This window comes from Stegostoma tigrinum, chromosome 6 (assembly GCF_030684315.1).
Source record: "Stegostoma tigrinum isolate sSteTig4 chromosome 6, sSteTig4.hap1, whole genome shotgun sequence".
Taxonomy (NCBI): domain Eukaryota; kingdom Metazoa; phylum Chordata; class Chondrichthyes; order Orectolobiformes; family Stegostomatidae; genus Stegostoma; species Stegostoma tigrinum.
Window position 1 is genome coordinate 102,093,741 of NC_081359.1, and position 22,248 is coordinate 102,115,988.

The following is a 22,248-nucleotide window of genomic DNA, read 5'->3' on the forward strand; positions in this document are numbered from 1 at the left end:
TCCACTACCCTCTGAGAGAAGAAATTTATCTTCATCTTTGTCTATATGTGTTGCCTCTCATTTTGATATCTTACCCCTCGGTTTTAGACTCTCCTGCAAGGGAAAGCAAACTGTCCACACCTATCCTGTCAAACCTTAAAAGAAGAGAGATAACATGGTGTATAGTTGGATGAACACAGCAGGCCAAGAAGGGTCTAGGCCTGAAATGTCAGCCTTCCTGCTTCTCTGTTGCTGCTTGGCCTGCTGTGTTCATCCAGCTCTACACCTTGTCATCTCAGATTCTCCAGCATCTGCAGTTCCCACAATCTCTGAAACCTCAAAATAATCTTGGATGTATCAGTAAGGATCCCAAAATCAGATTCTTTTGATATATTCCCTTAAACAGCTCACCCCACCTGTCATGACAGTGTTGTACAGACAGGTGGATGATAAAACACCAACATTTGCAACCACATGTTGGCAGTAGTTTGTACCCTTGATAGGTATTCAGTGATTTGCTGAGGTTCTCTGATAGCAGCTGCCAAACTGACGACTTGCAACATCCAGAAAACCAAGACCAGCAGAGGCATGGAAAAACCACTGCCAGCAGGTTCCCCTTCTATGTACCCACCACCCTGACTTGGAACTATATGCTTATCACAGAATCATAGAACTGTTATGGTGTAGATTGAGGCCATTCAGCTCATTGTATCTGCTCTCAGTCTTGGAATGCACACCCTTTTCCCAGGACCCTGTATATCGTCTATCTAATATTCATGTAATGCCCTCTTAAACGCCTCAATTAAATCTCCTTCCACCACACATCTAGCCAATCTATTCCAAACTCTTAGTACTTGCTGCGTAAATGATACTTCTAGTTCTCATATTACACTTGCTTCTTTGCAAATTTATTTAAACCTGCGCCCTTTTGTTCCTGATCCTTTTACAAATGGAAACAGTTTCTTTCAACATATTCTACCCAGATCTGTCATGACTTCAAAACCTTCAATCAAATCTTACCCTTCACCTCTCCAAAGAAAGCACTATGGGCAACTGCTCCAATCTATCTTCAAAACTGAAGTCACTCAATGCTGGAAGCATTCTTGCGAATCTCTTCTGTATTTTTCTGATGCATTCACATCCTCCCTAAAGTAGGGCATCCAGAATTGCATGCAGTTCTCCAGTTAAGCACTAACCAGCATCTCACACACCTCATGTTCTTGTGCTCCACTGCTTCACTGTTGGTGGCTCAAACTTCTGGAATTCCCCTGCGATTGTGGTCGTACCTACAGCACCTGGACTGCAGCAGCTCAAGAAGGCAACTCAAACCATCTTCTCAAGAGCAATTAAAGATGGGCACAAATGCTGATCTAGCTAGCAATGACCAAATTCCATTGAAGAAGATCTCTTGAGAAAACCCTGCATAGATGTTTATTTGGCAACTTTAGCATCTAACATTAACGTCAATAACTGCTGAGTCCTTGTGAGATGTTCTGGGCTCGTGTCTTGGAGATGATGGACAAGTTTTGGGGAACCAGGAGGTGCTTTACTCATCTCAGAACTCACAGCCTCTGACCTGCTCTTCTAGTTACCAAAAAAATGTCTCAATTCTATATGTAAATATGGCTGGTTCAGTTCAGTTTTTCATTGGAAACTCCCAGAATATTGATCTTTGTCATGGAAAGGTATGGTGAGTAATTGTGGCCCCAATTCCAGTTCTGGTGCAGGTCCAGCAGTAACATCCTGCCAATGAGTGTAACCTTCCTTTCTCTATACAATTTGTCTTCTGTTACTCAGCTCAGTCTTAATCAGGTCAATAGTTTGTTTTCAATTCCATGAGCTTAGTCTGCTAAAAATTATCTCATATGATTAGGGTCGGCATGGTGGCTCAGTAGTTAGCACTGCTGCTTCACAATGCCACAAACTCAAGTTCAAATCCATAGGCATTGGATCAGAAATTAGGCCATTCGACCCACTGAGACTGCTCCACCATTCAATCATGTCTGATCAGTTCCTCAACCCCATTCTCTTGCTTTCTCCCCGTAACCCCTGATCCCCTTGATAATCTAGAATCTTAATTAAAATCCAGCCTCAGCTGACTGTTTGTGTGAAATCTGCATATTTTTTCCATGTCTGCGAGCGTTCCCTGTCACGGCCCAAAGATGTTGGGTGGATTGGCCATGAAAAATTGCTCTGCAGTGTACAGAAATCTATAGGCAAGGTGGGTTAACCATGGTAAATGCAGGGTTATAGGGACAGGTTACGGAGATGTGTTTGGGTGGGATGTTGTTCAGAGGGGTGGCGTGACATCAATGGGCTGTATGGCCTGTTTTCAAGCTGTAGTGATTCTATGATCCAACATCTGGGGATTCATGTTGATAAAGTGTATTGACCTCATGCAATGTTAAGCAACTACAGTCACTTACATAGACCTTATGACAAATCCAACATACTTCATGAACAATGAATGGCAATTTAAAGGTTATGAAGACATGATGAGTGCATGAAGACATGATAACTCCAAATTGTTCCATAGAATATTTTCAAATCTGCTTGAGCGTTTCACTGAGAGTTCTGCACCTGATAACATAGCACTCCATCTTAGCCTCAATTATGTCTATCATTGGGCTTAAATCCAGGCCAACTTTGTCTCAGAACTACATGTTCTACCACAAAACCAAGGTTTGCCAAACTTTCAGAATTGCCCTGTAGTTCCCTGGAAGGAATGACCAAACTCCAGGGCACTACTTTCTGGGTTGTTGGAGGGAGAAAAAAAGTTGCAGAATCCCTACGGTGCAGACAGGAGCCATTCTGTTAATTGAGTATGCACCAACCCTCTGAAAAACATCCACCACTCTCCCCAGCATCCCATCCTGTAATTTCCTCAAGCTAAGCCACCTAGCCTACACACTGCGGGGAAATTTAGCATGGCCAATCCACCTAACCTACACATTGTTGGACTGTGGGAAGGAACCCACAGAGACACAGGGACAACGTGTAAACTCTACACAGGCAGTCACCAAAGGGTGGTATTGAGCCTGGGTCCCTGACACTGTGAGGCAGCAGTGCATAACGACTGAGCCACTGTGCCATCCAGTGAATGGCAAAATGTTTATTTTAAGTAATAGCTCAGTGCATTTTTACTTACTAGCCCTAAAATCATTGAGGATGCAATTAAAGACAGAATAGTCGACCACCTAATCAAGTAATGAAGGAACCATTAGCTGTTACATGGGAATCTGATGTACAACAAGTCTGGCTATCATAGCTAATTAATGGCTACTGATGACCGGACTTTAGGGGTTAAGTTATGAAGCAAGATTATACAAATTAAGCCTGTTTTCTCTGGAATTTAGAAGGTTAGGGGTGATCTGAACCAAGTATTCAAGGCATTAACAGGTAAAGACAGGCTAGATAAACATAAACCATTTCCACAGGTTGGGGATTCTAGACCTAGAGGAAATAGTTACATATTAAATGCAGACCATTCCAGAGAGATGTCAGGAAGCACTTCTACAGACAAAGGGTGATAGAGGTTTGGAACTCTCTTCCACAAATGGCAGTAATGCTGGCTCAGTTGTCAATTTTAAATTTGAGATTGACAAACTTTTGTTTAGCAAAGATGTTAAGGAATATGGGCCAAAGGCAGATAAATGTAGTTAGATCACAGGTCAGCTATGATTTCATTGAGTGGCGGAACAGGTTTGAAGGGCTGAATGGCCTCCTCCCCTTCCGATGTATAGTGAGAGAATGGGGCACTTAGCCACAGGATGTCACATGATGACACCCAGGAACATATCCGACTCCATATTGATAACCACACATCGAATTAACATGACACTTATACGAAAGCAATGTGGGATTCTATTGACAAATGCCTACAGGAATAGTGCCAGACGACTGGAGGATAGCAAACGTGGTTCCCCTGTTCAAGAAGGGGAGTAGAGCCAACCGTGGTAATTATAGACCTGTGAGCTCCAAGAGCGGCTGCACCGGAGTTTTGTACAGCTGCAGCATAACCTCTTGGTTCCAGAACTCGATCTCTATTATTAAAAGCTAAAACACTGTATGCCTTCTTAACAGCCCTGTCAACCTGGGTGGCAACTTTCAAGGATCTGTGTACATGGACACCAAGATCTCTCTGCTCATCTACACTACCAAGAATCTTACCATTAGCCCAGTGCTTTGCCTTCCGGTTACTCCTACCAAAGTGCATCACCTCACACTTGTCCACATTAAACTCCATTTGCCACCTCTCAGCCCAGCTCTGCAGCTTATCTATGTCTCTCTGCAACCTACGGCATCCTTTGTCTCTATCCACCACTCCACCGACCTTAGTGTCGTCTGCAAATTTACTAATCCATCCTTCTACGCTCTCATCCAGGCAATCTCCTCCCTGGCTTCCTAGAGGATCCTAGGATAAATCCCATCCGGCCCAGGGGACTTATCTATCCTCACACTCTGTAGGATTTCTAATACCTCTTCCTTGTGAACCTCAATCCCACCTAGTCTAGTAGCCTGTATCTCAGTATTCTCCTCGACAACATTGTCATTTTCTAGAGTGAATATTGTTGAAAAATATTCATTTAGTGCTTCCCCTATCTCCTCTGACTCCACACACAATTTCCCACTACCATCCTTGATTGGGCCTAATCTTACTTTCGTCATTCTTTTAGTCCTTAAATACCTATAGAAAGCCTTAGGGTTTACCCTGATCCTATCCACCAACAACTTCTCATGTCTCCTCCTGGCTCTTCTGAGCTCTCTCTTTAGGTCTTTCCTGGCTATCTCGTAGCCCTCAAGCGCCCTAACTGAGCCTTCATATCTCATCCTAACATAAGCCTTCTTCTTCCTCTTGACCAGAGATTCCACTTCCTTCGTAAACCACGGTTCCCGCGCTCTACAGCTTCCTCCCTGCCTGACAGGTACATACTTATCTAGGACACACAGGAGCTTTTCCTTGAATAGGCTCCACATTTCTAATGTGCCCATCCCCTGCAGTTTCCTTCCCCATCCTATGCTCCCTAAATCTTGCCTAATCTCATCGTAATTGCCTTTCCCCCAGCTATAACTCTTGCCCAGTGATGTACACCTATCCCTTTCCATCACTAAAGTAAACATAACAGAATTGTGATCGCTATCATCAAAGTGCTCACCTACTTCCAAATCTAACACCTGGCCAGGCTCATTACCCAGTACCAAATTTAATGTGGCTTCGCCCCTTGTTGGCCAGTCTACATACTGGGTCAGGAAGCCCTCCTGCACACACTGGACAAAAACTGATCCATCTATAGTACTCGAACCATAGTGTTCCAGTCAATATTTGGAAAGTTGGAGTCCCCATGACAACTACCCTGTCTCTCTCACTCCTATCGAGAATCATCTTTGCTATCCTTTCCTCTACATATCTGGAACTATTCGGAGGCCTATAGAAAAATCGCAACAGGGACGTCTCCTTTCCTGTTTCTAACCTCAGCCCATACTACCTCAGTTAACGAGTCCCCAGACATCCTTTCTGCAACTGTAATACTGTCCTTGACCAACAATGCCACACCTCCCCACCTTTTACCATCTTCTCTGTTCTTACTGAAACATCTAAATCCCGGAACCTGCAACAACCATTCCTGTCCCTGCTCTATCCATGTCTCCGAAATGGCGACAATATCGAAGTCCCAGGTACTAACCCATGCTGCAAGTTCACCCACCTTATTCCGGACACTCCTGGCGTTGAAGTAGACACACTTCAAACCAACTTCTTGCTTGTCGGTGCCATCTCGTGTCCCTGAAGCTTTATTTCGGACCTCCCTACTCTCAACCTTTTCTATAGTCGAACTACAATTTTGGTTCCTATCCCGCTGCTGAATTAGTTTAAACCCACCCGAATAGCCTTAGCAAATTTTCCCCCCAGGATATCAGTACCCCTCTGGTTCAGGTGAAGACCATCCTGCTTGTAGAGGACCCACCTACTCCAGAAAGAGCCCTAATTATCCAAGAATCCAAAACCCCCCTCCTGCACCATCCCTGTAGCCAGGTGTTCAACTCCTCTCTCTCCCCATTCCTTGCCTCACTAGCACGTGGCACAGGCAACAAACCAGAGATAACAACTCTTTCGTCCTAGCTCTAAGCTTCCATCCTAGCTCCCTGAATTTCTGCCTTAAATCCCCATCTCTCTTCCTACCTATGTCATTGGTGCCAATGTGGACCATGACTTTGGGCTGCTCCCCCTCCCCTTTAAGGATCCCAAAAACACAGAGACATCACGCACCCTGGCACCTGGGAGGGAACACACCAACCATGAGTCTCACTCGTCCCCACAGAACCTCCTATCTGTCCCCCTAACTATGGTGTCCCCAATGACTACTGCTCTGCTCCTCTTCCCTCTTCCCTTCTGAGCAGCAGGGACAGACTCTGTGCCAGAGACCTGTGCCCCAATGCTTTCCCCTGGTAAGTCGCCCCCCCAACAGTATCCAAAACGGTATACTTATTGTTGATGGGAATGGCCACAGGGGATCCCTGCACTTCCTGCCGGTTCCCTTTCCGTCCACTGACCGTAACCCATCTGCCTTTTTCCTGTACCTGAGGACTGACTACCTCCCTGTAACTCCTGTCAATAACCTCCTCTGCCTCCCGAATGATCCGAAGTTCATCCAGCTCCAGCTCCAGTTCCCTAACGCGGTTTTCAAGGGCCTGGAGTTGGGTGCACTTCCCGCAGAGGTGGTCAGCAGGGACACTAGTGGTGACCCTTACCTCCCACATTCTGCAGGAGGAACATTCAATTGCCCTGACCTCCATTCCCATTATTCTAAATTCCCAAAGAGACTGTTAAAAAAAATAAAGAATAAAAAATAAACTTGTTACCTTACCAATCAGGCACACAGAACCTTTTTTTTTGGTTAGAGGAGCTCATGTTAGATGAGCTGGCAGCTCATTCCACACACCCACCAAAATTGCCTCTCAGGTTCTTTTTAAACCCTTTCCTCTCACCTAAAGCCTTTGCAAGTTGACACCAGTGTTGCTGAATAATTAGACATGTCAAGTTTTTACTTTTTTTTAAAGTTTACTGACTGCAAGGCCGTACAGTAATGGAAGACAAATATTGCGGGTGCTAAAAATTTGAAATAGGAACGGAAAATTTTGGAGACATTCCACACGTTTGACAGCACCCTAGAGAGAGAAACAGAGTCACCATTTCGAGTCCAGTATGGCACTTCTTCAGAAGCAGAGACACAATTACACAAAACATTAACTCTGTTTTTCTCTCCACAGACGCTGGTGGACCTTCTAAGTTTCTCCAGCAAGGTTTTTTTGAATTTTATTTAAGGCTGTACAATGACTGTGAGTCTCTTACCTGTTGAAACTTTTGTCCAAAATATAAAAGGCTTGGGCTCCCCAACTGCATCGCAAGGGAGATAAGCATCCATCTCTGCTTTCACTGCAACTGTTAGAGGGTGCCCGGTTATAATTTTTGGCTTCCTCTTTGTTGTCCTGAAACTGGGAGATGGTTGAGCAGCATTGGATGAGTTTCCATCGAACTTTGAAAGGACTGGGGTGTGAAACAAAAATTTGCTCCACGAGGTGTTTCTAAACTTTTCAGCAATGTTAGTTGTGGTGGGTATAGTTGTTGGGGAACTAATGGATACGGTTCTTTTGGGTATAGACCCGGATGTCTTCTCTTTAGTAAATTGAATTGGGATCTCCACATGATGACGCCATTGTTTACCTTGATTTGTGGTAGGTGTTCGGACAATGGAATGGCCTGAAGGCGTTTTTGAATAATTGTCTACATCAGCACGTCCCCTCTCCGTTGGCTTGTTAAATATCCCTGAACTTGTTTGGAAAGGGGTTCCTGAAGTTGACTTGATAAAAGGTTTGTCAGGTTTTGTTGCATTTTGCACTGCTACAGGTGGAAATGCTGTCAACTCAGGATCACCAGTAACTTTTGACAATGCTCCATTTGTAAAATTGTAGGACCAAGCCCTTGTAGCAGGTGTCAGCAGCTTCGGTGTTGCTCTTACCATGATGTCATTCGGAGATTTAAGCCGAGACCCTTGCCTTGGAATGGAAATTGAGCCAAGATTTGAATCTGGATTCCACTTATACTTCGAAAGCCAAGTTAAGTTGTTTGATTGTTCCATGAATGTTGCTTTAACTTGTTGCTTGCCTTGTGTGGTTCCTGTACGTTGTCTTATAGGGTCTCCAGATGGTTTATTAGTGCTTTCATATGTTCTGCTGATTTCCAGTTGAATTTGTCCCATCCCAAAAGTTTTCTGAGTGGGCAAAATACCTTCTGGAGAAATAGTTGGAGGCAGAAATTCTTTGGCCATTTTAACTATGACTTGAGAAGGCAATGTAGGCTCCCGTCTTAAGTTTATTTTGGTCGGTTGGGCCTCTGGCACAATATTAACTGTTGCTTTTCCGTACACAGGAACATCTGAGTCATGAAATTGTGAAGGAGATCCAGTGTCAGGTGAAGAAGGTAGATTCGATGTAATATCACTTCCAATTTTTTGAAATGTGGAAATTCTCTGAGACATTTCAACCTCCGGTAACACAGTCTCAGTTTCGAAAAATGTCATGGTTGGTACTTTCAGCTCAGTGTTTGATTTTAGAGTTTTCTTGGATCCCTGTACTTTAGAAGCAGTGGTTGTAGTTAATATTTCAAGGTAGTCTATTGCAGGTTTTGACATCAAAGTAACTGTTGTAGCAATTGGAAGGACTGTCATTGGGAGTGTTGGATTTAAGATGATATCTGATGGTTTTCTGGTCTCATGGACTCCCTTTAATTTCCCAGATCTGACTGGAACAACTGAAGTTGAGGTTGTTGTGGTTGATGCAGGTTCATTGCTTGGCCCCAGAGATTCAAACTGAGAAGCAGGATTTGTAGGTTTTCCAAATGTATTAGATATCAGAGGTGATATGGTTGTAGCATCAAGTTTTGTAGCATTGTGCAACTTATAATCTTTTTGAAGATACAATGGTTTTGTTGGTTTGGTTAAAGATTCAAGATTGGTTGGGTTTGGCTCAGGAAGCTTTGAGGAAGTGGCTTCTGTAGTTTCAAGTATTGTCTGTTTTGTTGAAATTAATGATTTTGGTTGATGTGACACTGAAGTTTGTGGCCCTGGAGTAATAGGTGCTTCTGAATGGTTGGGTTGATGTGAAGATTTTACAATAGTCATTACATTCATTGATTTTAGTTTTGGTTCCTTTGTTGTGAGTAGTTCTAAAGCAGGCAAATTAAATTTGCGAGAAACTAACTTTGAATCTGGTTCCCTTTCCAATGTAGCGTTGACTTTGATTTGGCCATGATTCATTTCTCTTGGAACAGCTTTCATACTTGGCCAAGTGCTTGATGTCATATTTACACGGGTAGATTTTGTTTCTTTGGCCCTGGTTATTGGGTATAAATGTTGTCTTTGCCTATACCTGTTCGGCCGATACCTCCTTCTGCCAGGCTGTCTTCGCTTTGGATAGTTTCGAGAAGTAATAGAGGTATTTTGGCTTTGGCTAGCCCTAGCATTGGCATTCACAGTGCCAGTTGGCTTTACCATCATCCTGGGCACTTTGGTTTTCCCAGTAGTTGCTTTGACTGTAGCGGTGGGTGGAATGGTAGTAGCAACTGCGATGAGAGTTGATTTGGTTATGGTGCTGTGGGCCATGGTTGTAATGGCTTTTGGTCTCATAGTGGGACCCAGTTTGGCAGTTGTTCCAGCATTTGTTGAGGGGCTGGAGGCTCTGGTGATCATTGAAGTGGCTTTGGTCATGGTTAAAGTGGTAACTGTTTTGCTCGCTAAGGTCACATTTCCGATGTGAAACATACTGTAATTATCACTGTTCAAGTTTATTTCTGAAATATCCATTATCGAGTGCTTCCAAGCAAGTTTCTTTACTGGATCAGTAACTGCTTCAGTGATCCAAGATACTGCTGAACTCTCATGTCCATCTGTTTTTGGAGCCTGAGTATTGCTTTTTATGACAGATACATCATCATCTTTTGGATACTCCTGTCTTGGCTGCATCCCAATCACTTCCACTGTTGACTGAATACTACCCTGTTCCAAAGCTGATGTTGAGGTTATTGGCACTTCCCAAACCTCTGATTCATTCCCCGGCTTTGAAAGGATCTTGGCTACAGTGTCAAACTCAGTGGCATTTTTGAGAGCAGAGCCAGGATCCTTAAACGTTTGGTTTCTCGGGGAATTGTTAAGGGTGGTGTTCTCTGGTGGATCGTAATCCTTCGCTATTGCACTGTGATGTGAGCTTACTTGTATCAATTGGTCCTCTGAAAAATTCAGATCATTGCTTCCTGATGATTCCTCCAGAACCGACTCCTCTTCTGAGGCCAGCTTGAAACTTTCTGGGCGATTCACTGCCAAGGGATTTCTTGGAGTTCCATTCGTAGCTGGAGGGATGGTGGTTGTTTTGTAGATTTGGAGTAAAGGTTTTGCTGTGACTTTAGGAGCAGTTTTTGCCCTCACCTTTGCCAGAATGTCTGCCCACTTCAGTGGGTCAATCTTCTTATTGGACATACTGACCCTCCTACGTGAATCCCATCGCCTCCTGCCATTGAGGGTTGTCTTCCCCCTGCCCCATTGTGACCCCTGCCTTACTTGAATGTTCCTATTGGATTCCATTTGGGGACGGTCATGTGTGTCATCAGCATGAAGTCGTTTACGTCCAGCCAGAATTCTGCCAGTGTATTTGTTGTAGGTTACCTGCTTCTGACTTTCATATGCTGTCCCTCTACCTGAACCATCTTGTTCCTCAGCCTCTGGATTACCCCTTCTGAAAAAGGCATTGAGAATTGGCATTGTATGGTCTTTCTTCCTCTTTCTGATGGGCCGGCCATGCAACTTTTTAATAACAGCCACATTAACAGTCAGCGAATCGACTCCATAAGTGTTGACAGCTAAACACCTGTAGTGGCCACTATTACTAACATGGCTAGATTTAATGACTAGAGTTCCATTTTCCACTATAGATCCACTTGTAGTGTTTGTTAAGCCACTGAGGACATTGTTATTTGGCAGGATCCAACTCAGTTGGGCATTTGGTGCTGCAGTGGCAGTGCAGGGCAGAGAAATGGTATCTCCGGAATGTACAGTGATGCCATTTTCTTCGACTTGGCTTGGATGGACTCTTGTGGGTTGCACAACAACCCGATAGGACATTGCATCCATATCACCTTCCACTGACGCGATGCACTGATATAGACCTGAATCGCCATAACCCACTGCCTTCACTATTAACTTGCCAGCTTTGGAGATGGAAACACGGTTATCTTCACTAGTGTATGGGGCTTCCATATGGGTGCCGTTTGGAAATGCCCATTTTATAGACGGGCTCCCTGACGCAGTGACTGGACAGTTTAACTGCAGCATAGTCCCTGTAACTAAAACATGATGCATCTTTGACCCATCATTGTCCTTTATTAATACCCAGCTATTCTCTCTTTTTGGGCTGTCACTGATTTGAAAGCGTTGAGACAGAAACATTGAGAACACAAGGACGACATGGTCTGTTGTTGTTAGTCTTCTGTCAAGTTGGATATTGATGTGCTGCTGCATTAACCATGAGGGTTTAGTCATAATAGTTGCTCTTACACCAGTGTAATAGTAAGCGTGGTCGTCAATAACTTGTTTATATCGATAGCTCAGGTTGGGTTCTTTGGACAGCATTAAGTCTTTTTCTAATTTTGCAGGAGTTTCACAGTAATAAGCAATAAGTTTCCACAACCTTTCCATGTTTTGTTGATCCATATAGCACGTTAGGGTTAGTGAAAGGGTCATATTGACAGCAACTACCTGCTGATTTGGACGATGCCATTGAATCTTCGTACCGTTCCTCAGCCTGTTGGATTGACAGACCAAATGGTTGTGGTTTCCTTGCTGGTCCGTTAAGTTCAAAGTCATGCTGCCAAATGGATTTTGGTAGCTTTGATTTAATATATCTTCACCTTCATCTTCCCATTCACTGTTGTTGCTCTTCTTCAATGGGGATATGATTGTGGGCTTCATACAAGTGGGGGCATTGGAATTCAGCTTGAAAAGCTCTTTTTTGGTAAATTGTTTGGGTTCCGAGCACAGAGAGCATACTCGGCCTCCTGGATACATTCTGTCCTTTTTACATTTAACCACACCTGTGAATAGGAAGAAAAGACCCATCACTGAATTTGATAAAAGGGAGAACTGGAGAGTGCCAATTCCTGAATTCTTTTTAAGAGCAAAGGTCATTTTTTCTTTTCTTCTGCAAAAAAGACCCTGAACTTGCAGTTGCCTGCCACTTCAACACATTGCTCTGTTCCCTGGCCAACATCTCTATCCCCGGCTTGCTTCTGTGCTCCAGCTGACCTCACATAAGCTGGAATAGGAGCACTTAGATTTTCCACTTGGGGACCCTACGGCTTTCTTGACTCAATATTGAGTTCAATAACGTTAAGGCATGAGCTCTCTCACATCCTTACCCCAACTGCCACACACCAGGCCTTGTTTTCACGTAAGCTACTGTTAACAACCCATTGTTAGTTACTAACAGTCCTCATTAACAGCTATTCACCCTCCCAGCTAGATCATTATTCACTCCTGTGTGCGTCCAACTGCTCTTCTCTCTCTTTGGTCTCTTATCTCCAGCTATCCTTCACTCCTTCTCCCCTTCCCCTACCCTTTATTCTACATATAAAGTGACATTTTCCCAGCTACCATCAGTTCTGAGGAAGAGTCACTCGACCTGAAACATTAACTCTGATTTCTGTCCAAAGATGCTGCCAGACCTGCTGAGCTTTTCCAGAAACTTCTGTTTTTGTTTCTGATTTCCAGCATCCGCAATTCTTTTAGTTGGCATTTTTCTTTTCTTTTACCAGTTCCAACCTTTCTTTCCTTCTCTTCTGAGTGTGCAGAGAGCTAATCAGTCAGCACTCCCCTTTGGCTAATACTGTGTGGAGTCGGAGGAACACAGCAGGCCAGGCAGCATCAGAGGAGCGAGAAAGCTGACATTTTGGGTTTGGACCCTTCTTCAGAAAAGGGTCTTTGGAAGAGAGAGCTTTGGGGATGATATGGTCCAATGCCCACTCCCTCAAGTGGGCTCCAATTGCCTTAGTCCTGGTCGCAGCAAGCTGTGGAGAGGTAGAGTCCTTAAGTATGTTTACTCCTGAGATAGATACATTCCTAATCACGAGAGGAATCAAGGATTACAGGGAAAGGACAAGAAAGTGAATGTGAGCAGTGTTGGATCAGCCATGATCCTATTGATTGCCAGAGAAAGCTCGAGGGGCCGAATGGTCCACACCTATTCCTATGTTTTATGGTCTTACTGTCAAAGACATGACGCTGCAATATCCCTTCCCCTCCCATTCAATGGGCTGCCTCCACAAATTGACCTATTGGGCATGCCACATCACATCTACAGCTGAGTTAATTCTGGCATTTTTGGACTAAGCTCACTTTAGATTCCTAAGTGGCCACATAAAGGCCTTACTTGGTGGCAAGACAGAATGGCTGATTATGGACCTGCCCCTTAGCTACATTGTAGTGGCATCAAGGAGGTGGTGGGTCGGTGTACATCACCAACCCACCTTATAAAGTGCCCATCATGCCAGCCTTGCCACCTCCCATATAGCAATATCCCTCAAGTGACTGCAGAGATACTTAAACCACTGCAAATAAAAATTTCTTGCATGTTGACGATCTCGGCAGAGCCAGAAGAAAAATCAAACATGAATAATACACAACACACCTCATCCAGGATTGAGGTTGGGGGTTTCTCCAATTCCAGCACTGCCAATCCTCACCTTGGTAAAGAAACAGAAGGCAACAATAACATCTACATTCCCACTTGGTGTAAAGTCACTGATTACCTCTAGCCTCTTTCTGCCAGTCCAGGAGCCACTTTAACCTGCAGTCACATGACCACGGATTCCCATGGAGGTAGACGCTTTCCAGTTCGGACATTGAATGGAATATGTCTTTGGGCAGTGTTTGAATGAGGTTTTCAGAGAGGTAGAGGTGCTTTATTGATGAAAACGTAAAATGCTGTAGAAACGAGAATGTCACAAAGGTGCGGGGATGGATTTGCCTCAACAGGTTCGCTTCAAGATGGATGAGTTTCAAAGAGGTCAGTCCATGGAAAGCACCCGGTTGAATGAACTCAATCTTGTTGTGGTCTAAGTGCAAGCGTACTAAATTCACCAGTCCCCGAAATGTCTGCCCTTTTATGGAACTCAGTTTATTGTAGCTTATTTTAAGTACCTAAAAGAGAAAGATAATTAGGTTCAACAATAAGGGGTGATTCGTAAAAAGACTAAATTGGTTCAGCACGAAGATGGATGTATACCAAAGCACAATATTAATGAGAAATACATGCATAACTATCTCAGGCCATTGAGACAGCTGTTCCTGCGATGGCCGCACAGAGATTTACTGGACTTTATTGGATCATCTTGGGAGGTTTGAGGGGCTAAACGGGACAGAGGAAGGAAGCATTAGAGAGAAAAGACACTAATAGGGAACGCTGAAAAAGTTAATCACAAGGAGCAAACTGAACAGAATCCAGGGAACAAGTGAATACCCGTCTTCTGTCTAAAACATGAGAACACAAGAATTAGCAGCAGGAGTGGACAATTCAGCCTGCTCTATCATACTATACACTCATGGCTGATCTCATCTCAGCCTCAACTACCCTTTCCTGCCTGGTCCCCATAAGCCTTCAACTTGCTACTAATTAAACAATTGTCTATTTCCTTCTTAAATTTCCTCAATGCACCACACACTGGGGTAATGTATTCCACAGAATTCATGATTATTTGAGGGAAGTAATTTCTCCTCATCTCTGTTTTAAATCTGCTACTCTTGTATCCTGAAACTGTGACCTCTGTCTCTAGACTGCCTCACAAGAGGAATCATCTATTTACCTTTGACTGTTCAGATGTTTTTCTTAGATTCCAAGAATTCCTCAATGATTAGAAGGTAGTAAATCTAATCTTGCTATTCCAGAAAAAAGGATGAAAGGAAATACAAAACTAAGGTCAGTTTTTCTAATATCAGAATCTAATATCTAATAGAGTAGGGTGATTTTTATTAGGTCTGTGGTAACACAATACTATTAAATGCTAACATGATTGGGGTAGAGTCAACAAAAAGGGTTGGGTCAGTGAGGAACTATGACAAAGGCTAAGTCTGTCGGAGGCTTTTTGAGTTGGAGCCTAGTAGGGTCAATGAGGAGGGATCATTAAATGCAGTGCTTTCAGATTTTTGAAAGAAAATGATAAGGTGCCACACAGGAGTTATTCCACAAAATCGGGGATCATGAGAGGACAGGCAACCTTTCAGCATGGGCTGGGGTTGATTCATGGGCAGAAAAAAAAATTAAGAATAAATGAGTTATTTCCACATTATATTCATTGACCCACTTCAGGGCCCTGATCAATGAATGTTTTAATTTTAAAATGCTTACCTTGTTGTCAAAAGTCTCTCCATTCCCTGCTCCTCCCAATTCTCTAATCTCCTCCAGCCACTCAGTCCTACAAGACATCAGCATTGCTCTAATTCTGGCTGCGTCCTTTAGGGCAGGAAATTGCCATCCTTACCTTGTCTGGCCAACATGTGACGCCAGACCCATAGCAATGTGGTCGACTCTTAACTTCCCTTTGGGTAATAAATGCTGGCCTAGTCAGTGATGCCTTCATCCCATGAATGAATGAAAAAAATACCAATTATTATGCTCCACTATTGACAGCTTTGCCATCATCTGCCTAAATTCAAGCTCTGGATATTCCCTGTCCATTCTCTTGCCTCTGAACCACCTTACACCTTAAAGACATTCATTAAACCTACATCATTTAAGAAGTTTTTCTCATCAGTCCTATTATCTCCATCTCTGATTCAATTTCATCCATTGTTTTAGCTTGTTTCAGTGGAGTGCCTTGCCATAATTTATGATTTGAAATGAGCTATATGAAGAAATTTTTATTGTTGGGAGGACAGTGAGGTATCTTAAGTATCAGTACTTAGACCCCAGCTATTAGCAATCTATTTCAATGTTGTAGATTAAGGGACAAAGAGTAACCCTCTAACACGAAGGGAAAATTCTGCAGATGCTGAGAGGCCTGAAATGAAAGCAGAAAATACTCAGCAGATTGGGCAGCGTCTATACTGAAAGAAACTGAGTTAATGTCTCAGGTCACCCATGAGAGCAGGAAAGAGAAAAGGTGGTGTTCAGTAAAGAGATTGTGGAGCAGAAGGGAAAACAGGCGGCATAGAAAGCAAGTCACTTCGATATGCAGTGCACCAGTGTAGACACTGCCACTTCAGTATTGCTGAAAAGGAAGCATCAGGTGAATAGCCACAGCCCGGGAGTGATACAGCATGGAAACAGACCCTTTGGTTTAACTCATCCATATCAACCAAGTTTCTAAATGTAAACTAGTCCGGCTTGCCTGTGTTTGGTCCACATCCTCTAACCCTCTATTAATGTATCTGTCCAAATGTCTTTTAAATGTTGAAACTGCCCTCGCATCTATTACTTCCTCTGGCAGTTCATTACATACACTATCCGCCCTCTGAGTGAAAACGTTGCCCATCAGGTCCTGTTTAAATCTTTCTCACCTTCACCTGAAAATTATGTCCTCTAGTTTTGGACTCCCCTACCCAAGGGAAGAGACCTCTGTTTTTCACATTGTCTATGCCCTTCATGATTTTATAAACCTCACTAAAGTCACCTTTAATCTCCTATACTCCAGGGAATAAAATGCCAACCTATCTAACCTCTCCATCTAACTCAAATCCTCCAATCCCAGGTATGTAACATGTACTAGTTTACATGTTGATTAAAAATCTTTGGCACAACTTCGTCAACGATCAATATTTGGACCATCAACCCAATTTCCGAAGGAGAAGAATATGTGACTGAATAGCTGGTCTTCACTCAAACATCCTTCCAAGCCTTGCCTGGTTTAACATGTATTTGTGACATTAATCCATGTACAAAGATAAAAAGAAAGCATAAGTTCAATGTTAAATGCATGTGATAATTTAAGCATCTATTTCCACGAAGTAAGCACTTGCCTGCAACGAGTGCAAACTTTTAAAAGTTCCATCCATAAGAGTGTGGATATCATTGCCATGCAGCATCAGAAGCTCCAGCTTTTCCAGTCCATGAAACGAAGAATTGGTCACAGATTGGATATTGTTAAAGCTGCAAGAAAACAGAGATGCAGATCATTCTCTGGCAGATTAACTTCTCTCCCACCTATCCACTGACTAATGCCCACCACGGCCTACCTGTACTCACCTATCACCATCCCACCTACCTTCTGCAGCCCCACCCCTCCTCTCTCTACTTATTTCAGAGCCACCTTCCCCATTTCTGAAGAAGGGCCCCGAGCTGAAACGTCAACATTTCTGTAACTCCGATGCTGCCTGGCCTGCTACGTTCATCACTGTGTTATCTCCAACTCCAGCATCTTGGTCAAAATAAAAATGAAAGCAGCCCAGCAAATGTCCAAAATTTAGTTACTAGACATTTGCACTTACAGCAGAGTTCTGTAGGGTGTTGTCTATCTCATTGTCCACTAATCTTTATCTTAGATTTTTAAAAAATTTAAATTTGGGTTTTATTGTCATGTATACCCAAGTACAGTGTACAAGAGAACAGTGAAAAGTGTACAACATCACCAACATCTTAGGTACAAAATATCTAGGTGCAAAATCTTATTAACAAAATAGTAGAAAAATAAAGGAATAAGTTTAAAAAGTTCAACACGACAGAGTTCTTAGTATAAAAAGTATAATCTTTATCTTAGATGGTGGAATCAATTGTTGTTAAAGAAAATAAATGCTTGCATTTATATAGCTCTTTTTCTGGCTTCAGGACAGACCAAAAGGAAATATGTTTAGATTAGATTCCCTACAGCGTGGAAACAGGCCCTTCGGCCCAACAAGTCCACACTGCCCCTTGGAGCATCCCACCCAGACCCATCCCCCTATAACCCACACACCCCTGAACACTACGGGCAATTTAGCATGGCCAATCCACCTAGCCTGCATGTCTTTGGACTGTGGGAGGAAACCGGAGCAAACCCACACAGACAGGGAGAATGTGCAAACTCCACACAGACAGTTGCCTGAGGCTGGAATCGATCCTGGGTCCCTGGCACTGTGAGGCTGCTATGCTAACCACTGAGCCAGTTGTTTACATTCTTGTAATGTCAGAAATGCCACAGAAAATTCTCAAACAACAGTGAAATAAGTGATCATATACAGAAACATACAGACAGATAAGTTAGGACTGGACATAGATCATTCAGCCCCTCAAATTTGCTCTCCCATTGAATAAAATCATAACTGACCTGTTTTCATTTCAAATTCCATTTCCCCCCAATAAAAACTTTGATTCCTAAAACTCGCTGTACCTTAAAATTATCTCAATGACCCTCATCTCTGCTACCTTCTGAGACAGGGAGTTCCAAAGTTACACAGCCCTCAGAGAAAAAAAATCCTCCTGGTCTCTGACTTAATAAGGTGACCATTAATATTCAAATTGTGTTGCCAAGCTCTGTTAACATAAAGTGCCTTACTGATGTTAGCTGGGGGATAAATATTGGCCAACAGATCAGGACATTCCTTGCCCTCTGTGGACTCCTTCAAGTATCTTTTACATCCATCTCTGAGGCCAGGCATTACACATGAAAGACAGCATCACTGACAGACAGTACTTCCTCAGTCTTGGGAGTGTCAGACTAGGCTTTGTGCTCAAGACTCTGGACTAAAGCTCAAAACCTTCATCTTTCTAACTCATAGGAGAGAGATAGCAACTACACTGCAGCTGAAACAGTACCAGCCAATTGAAGACTTACTGACCAACATTTTAACATCTGAAAGAACTGGGGAGTGCTGCTGTTGTATGGGAAATCAGAAGTTAAAAACCTTAATCTCAAAAACAATGCACTCAGGTTTTGATGGAAGAAAGGCTGCAACCCATGCCCAGGAGTTGGGGTTCTCGTTGACGATGAAGAAATGGTGAGAAAAGATTAATGTGTATTTTTTGGGATGGAATACCATCTGGGTTCCTTGGGGGTCCTTGCACTTTCTGATATCTACATCAATGGTCAAAGTCTTGGTATGCCTGGGTCAATTTCACAATTGAAAGATGACACAAAACTTGGATGAATGGCAAATTGTGAGAAGAGCATAGAACTGCAAAAGGACACTGAAAAGTTTGGTGGGGTGGGCAGATATGTGACAGATGAAGTTCAGTGCCGAAAAGTGTGGGGTTATATAGTTTGGTACAAAGAATGCAGGATGTAGAACAGTACATAACAGGAACAGGCTCTTTGGCCCATCATGTCTGTGCTGGCAATGATACAAAATCCTTGTATCCTCTTTACTCAAAGGAGAGGTCCCAGAGGACTGCAGAACAGCCAAAGTCTATCCTTTGTTTAAGAAGGGGGATAACCCATAAAATTACAGGCCTGTGAGTCATCTGTTAGTGGTAGGGAAATTATTGGAGAAGTTTCTTAGGAAAAGGTTTACACACATTTGGAAAAATATGGGCTTGTTAGCAAAAGGCAGCATAGCTTTACAAAGAAACAAAGAAACCTACAGCACGGGAACAGGCCCTTCGGCCCTCCAAGCCTGCGCCGATCAAGATCCACTGTCTAACCTGTCATCTATTTTCTAACCGTCTGTGTCCATTTGCTCTCTGCCCTCCATGTACCTGTCCAAATATATCTTAAAAGACACTACCATGTCTGCGTCTACCACCTCCGCTGGCAACGCGTTCCAGGCGCCCACCACCCTCTGTGTAAAGAATTTTCCACGCATATCTCCCTTAAACTTTCCTCCTCTCACTTTGAACTCAGGACCCCTAGTAATTGAGTTCCTCACTCTGGGAAAAAGCTTTTTGCTATCCACCCTGTCTGTACCCCTCATGATTTTGTAGGCCGCAATCAGGTCCCCCCTCAATCTCCGTCTTTCTAATGAAAATAATTCTAATCTATTCAATCTCTCTTCATAGCTAGCACCCTCCATACCAGGCAACATCCTGGTGAACCTCCTCTGCACTGTCTCGAAAGCATCCACATCCATTTACTGTATAGTTCGTCCTTGAATTTGATCTTCCAAAATGCATCACCTTCCATTTGCCCAGATTGAACTCCATCTGCCATTTATCTGCCCAAATCTCCAGTCTATCTATGTGGGGAAGGTTGCGTCTCACAAATTTGATCACGTTTTAGAGGAAGTGACAAAAATGATTGATGAAAGCAGGTCAATAGATATTGTCTGCATGCACTTTAACAAAGCCTTTGACAAGGTCCTTTTGGTTGGCTGATACTAAAAGCCGTCAGATGGGATCTGCAGTGAGCTGATAAGATGGAAACGGAACTGGCTTAGTCATAGAAGACAGAGAGTAGCAGTGAATGGGTTTCCTTCTGACCAGAGACCAGTGGTGTTCAGCAGCAACCATTGTTGGGACCCCAGTTGTATATATATAAATGATTTGGAGGGAAATATAGATGGCTTGATTAGTAAGTTTGCAGATGACATAACAATTGGGGGAGCTGTGAATAGTGAGGAGGATTGACTAAGGATACAGCAGAATATCAATATGCAGGACGCTTGGACAGAGAAATGACAGATGGAGTTCAATCTGGGCAATTGCAAGATGAAGTGTTTTGGAAGATCTAATGCAAGAGAGAAGTATACAGTAAGTGGTAGAACCGTTCGTTGCATCAACGCGCAGTGGGACCTAGGTGTACAGGTCCACAGTTCTCTGAAAGTGGCAGCACAAATGGATAAAATGGTCAATAAAGCATATGGCATGCTTGCCTTTAGTGGTTGAGGCATAGAATATAAAAATTAACAAGTTATCTTGCAGTTGTAAAGAACTTTAGTTCGGCTGTATTTGGAATATCGAGTACATTTCTGGTTGTTATATAGAAAGATGTTAAGACTTTGGAGAGGGTACAGAAACTTTACCAGGATGTTACCTGGCTTGGAGTGTATTAGCTATGAGGAGAGATTGGACAAACCTGGTTTGTTTTCATGTGAACGTCAAAGGATGAGCGGCCGACCTGACAGAAGTAGATAAAGTTATGAGAGGAATAGATAGAATGGATAGTTCGATTCTTTTCCCAGGTGAAAAATGTCAATTAATAGGGGACATAGGTTTAAGGAAAAAGGGGATAAGTTTAAAGGAGATGTGAGAGGCAAGATTTTTACACTGGCGGTAGTGGGTGCTTGGAATGTACTGCCAAAGGAGGTGGTGCAGGAGAATACAATAGCAACATTCAAGAAGCAATTTGGCAGATACATGAATTGGCAGACAATTAAGGGATACAAATTGCATCAAAATAAAAGTTTTTTTTGTTTCAAAAGGCATTGTGTTTGGCTACAGTCTTGGTGGGCTGGAGGGCCTATTCCTGTGCTGTACCATTCTTTGTTAGTCAGTGCACAATAGTGTGGCAGATTGAGTTGAATGTCGGAAGTGTGAGGTTATTCACTTTGGCTGTAAGAATATTTTTGACAAACTGGCAGCTTCTAAATGTTATGTTCAGAGAAATGGGGTGCATTTGTGCGAAGTTATAAAAAACACTACAAATTTTGTACAAGACACAGAAAGTCAGTATGATAAAATAAAACAAAAAACTGCAGATGCTAGACACCTGAAACAAGAACACCAAGTGATGGAAAATCTCAGCAAGGCTGGCAGCATCTGTGGAGAGAGAAACAGAGTTAATGTTTTGATTCCAGAGAGCAATTTTCAGAATAGAAAGTTAGTATGCAGGTGTAAGTCATTAGAAATGCAATAATGCATACTGTGCCTTTACATAGGATATTAATGAGACCACATCTGAATTGCTGTCAAGTTGTGGTCACTATATTTTAGGACGGTTGCTCTTGTATTGGAGACAGTTAGCAAATTCCTCCTGACCTCACCAATTCCTGATTGGGTGGAAGGGGTATCCTTTCTATCTGGGATAAAGGGGTTGCCCTTTGATGAGAGCTTAAGTACACTGAGCACGTATATTCTCTGGAGTTATCACTGCTAAATTAATTGAATCATTCAAGATTCTGAATGGGCTTGACAGGGGAGATACTGAGAGGCAGATCCCCCGGCAGAGAACTAAAGGATACCGCCTCAGGTTAAAGGGGCCAATTGTTTCGGGCTAAAGTTACAAAGATTTTCTTCCATCAAAGAGTTGTGAATCCTTGGAATTCTTTACCTCAGGAGCTCACAAATGCTCCTTGATTTAATATATGGTAGGCTGAGATTGGCAGT

General features: G+C 43.0%; 1 protein-coding gene across 1 annotated transcript in view; it reads right to left on the reverse strand.

Annotated features, from left to right (window-relative positions):
• mxra5a (matrix-remodelling associated 5a) overlaps window positions 1–22,248 on the reverse strand; it is a 42,543-nt gene that overhangs the window by 18,883 nt on the left and 1,412 nt on the right. Inside the window, exons 3-5 of the mRNA XM_048533636.2 lie at window positions 17,034–17,163; window positions 13,829–14,219; window positions 7,328–12,115 (exon numbers count right to left, since the gene is read on the reverse strand). Of these exons, the coding sequence (XP_048389593.2) occupies window positions 7,328–12,115; window positions 13,829–14,219; window positions 17,034–17,163 (5,309 nt within the window). The remainder of the gene's footprint in view (window positions 1–7,327; window positions 12,116–13,828; window positions 14,220–17,033; window positions 17,164–22,248) is intronic.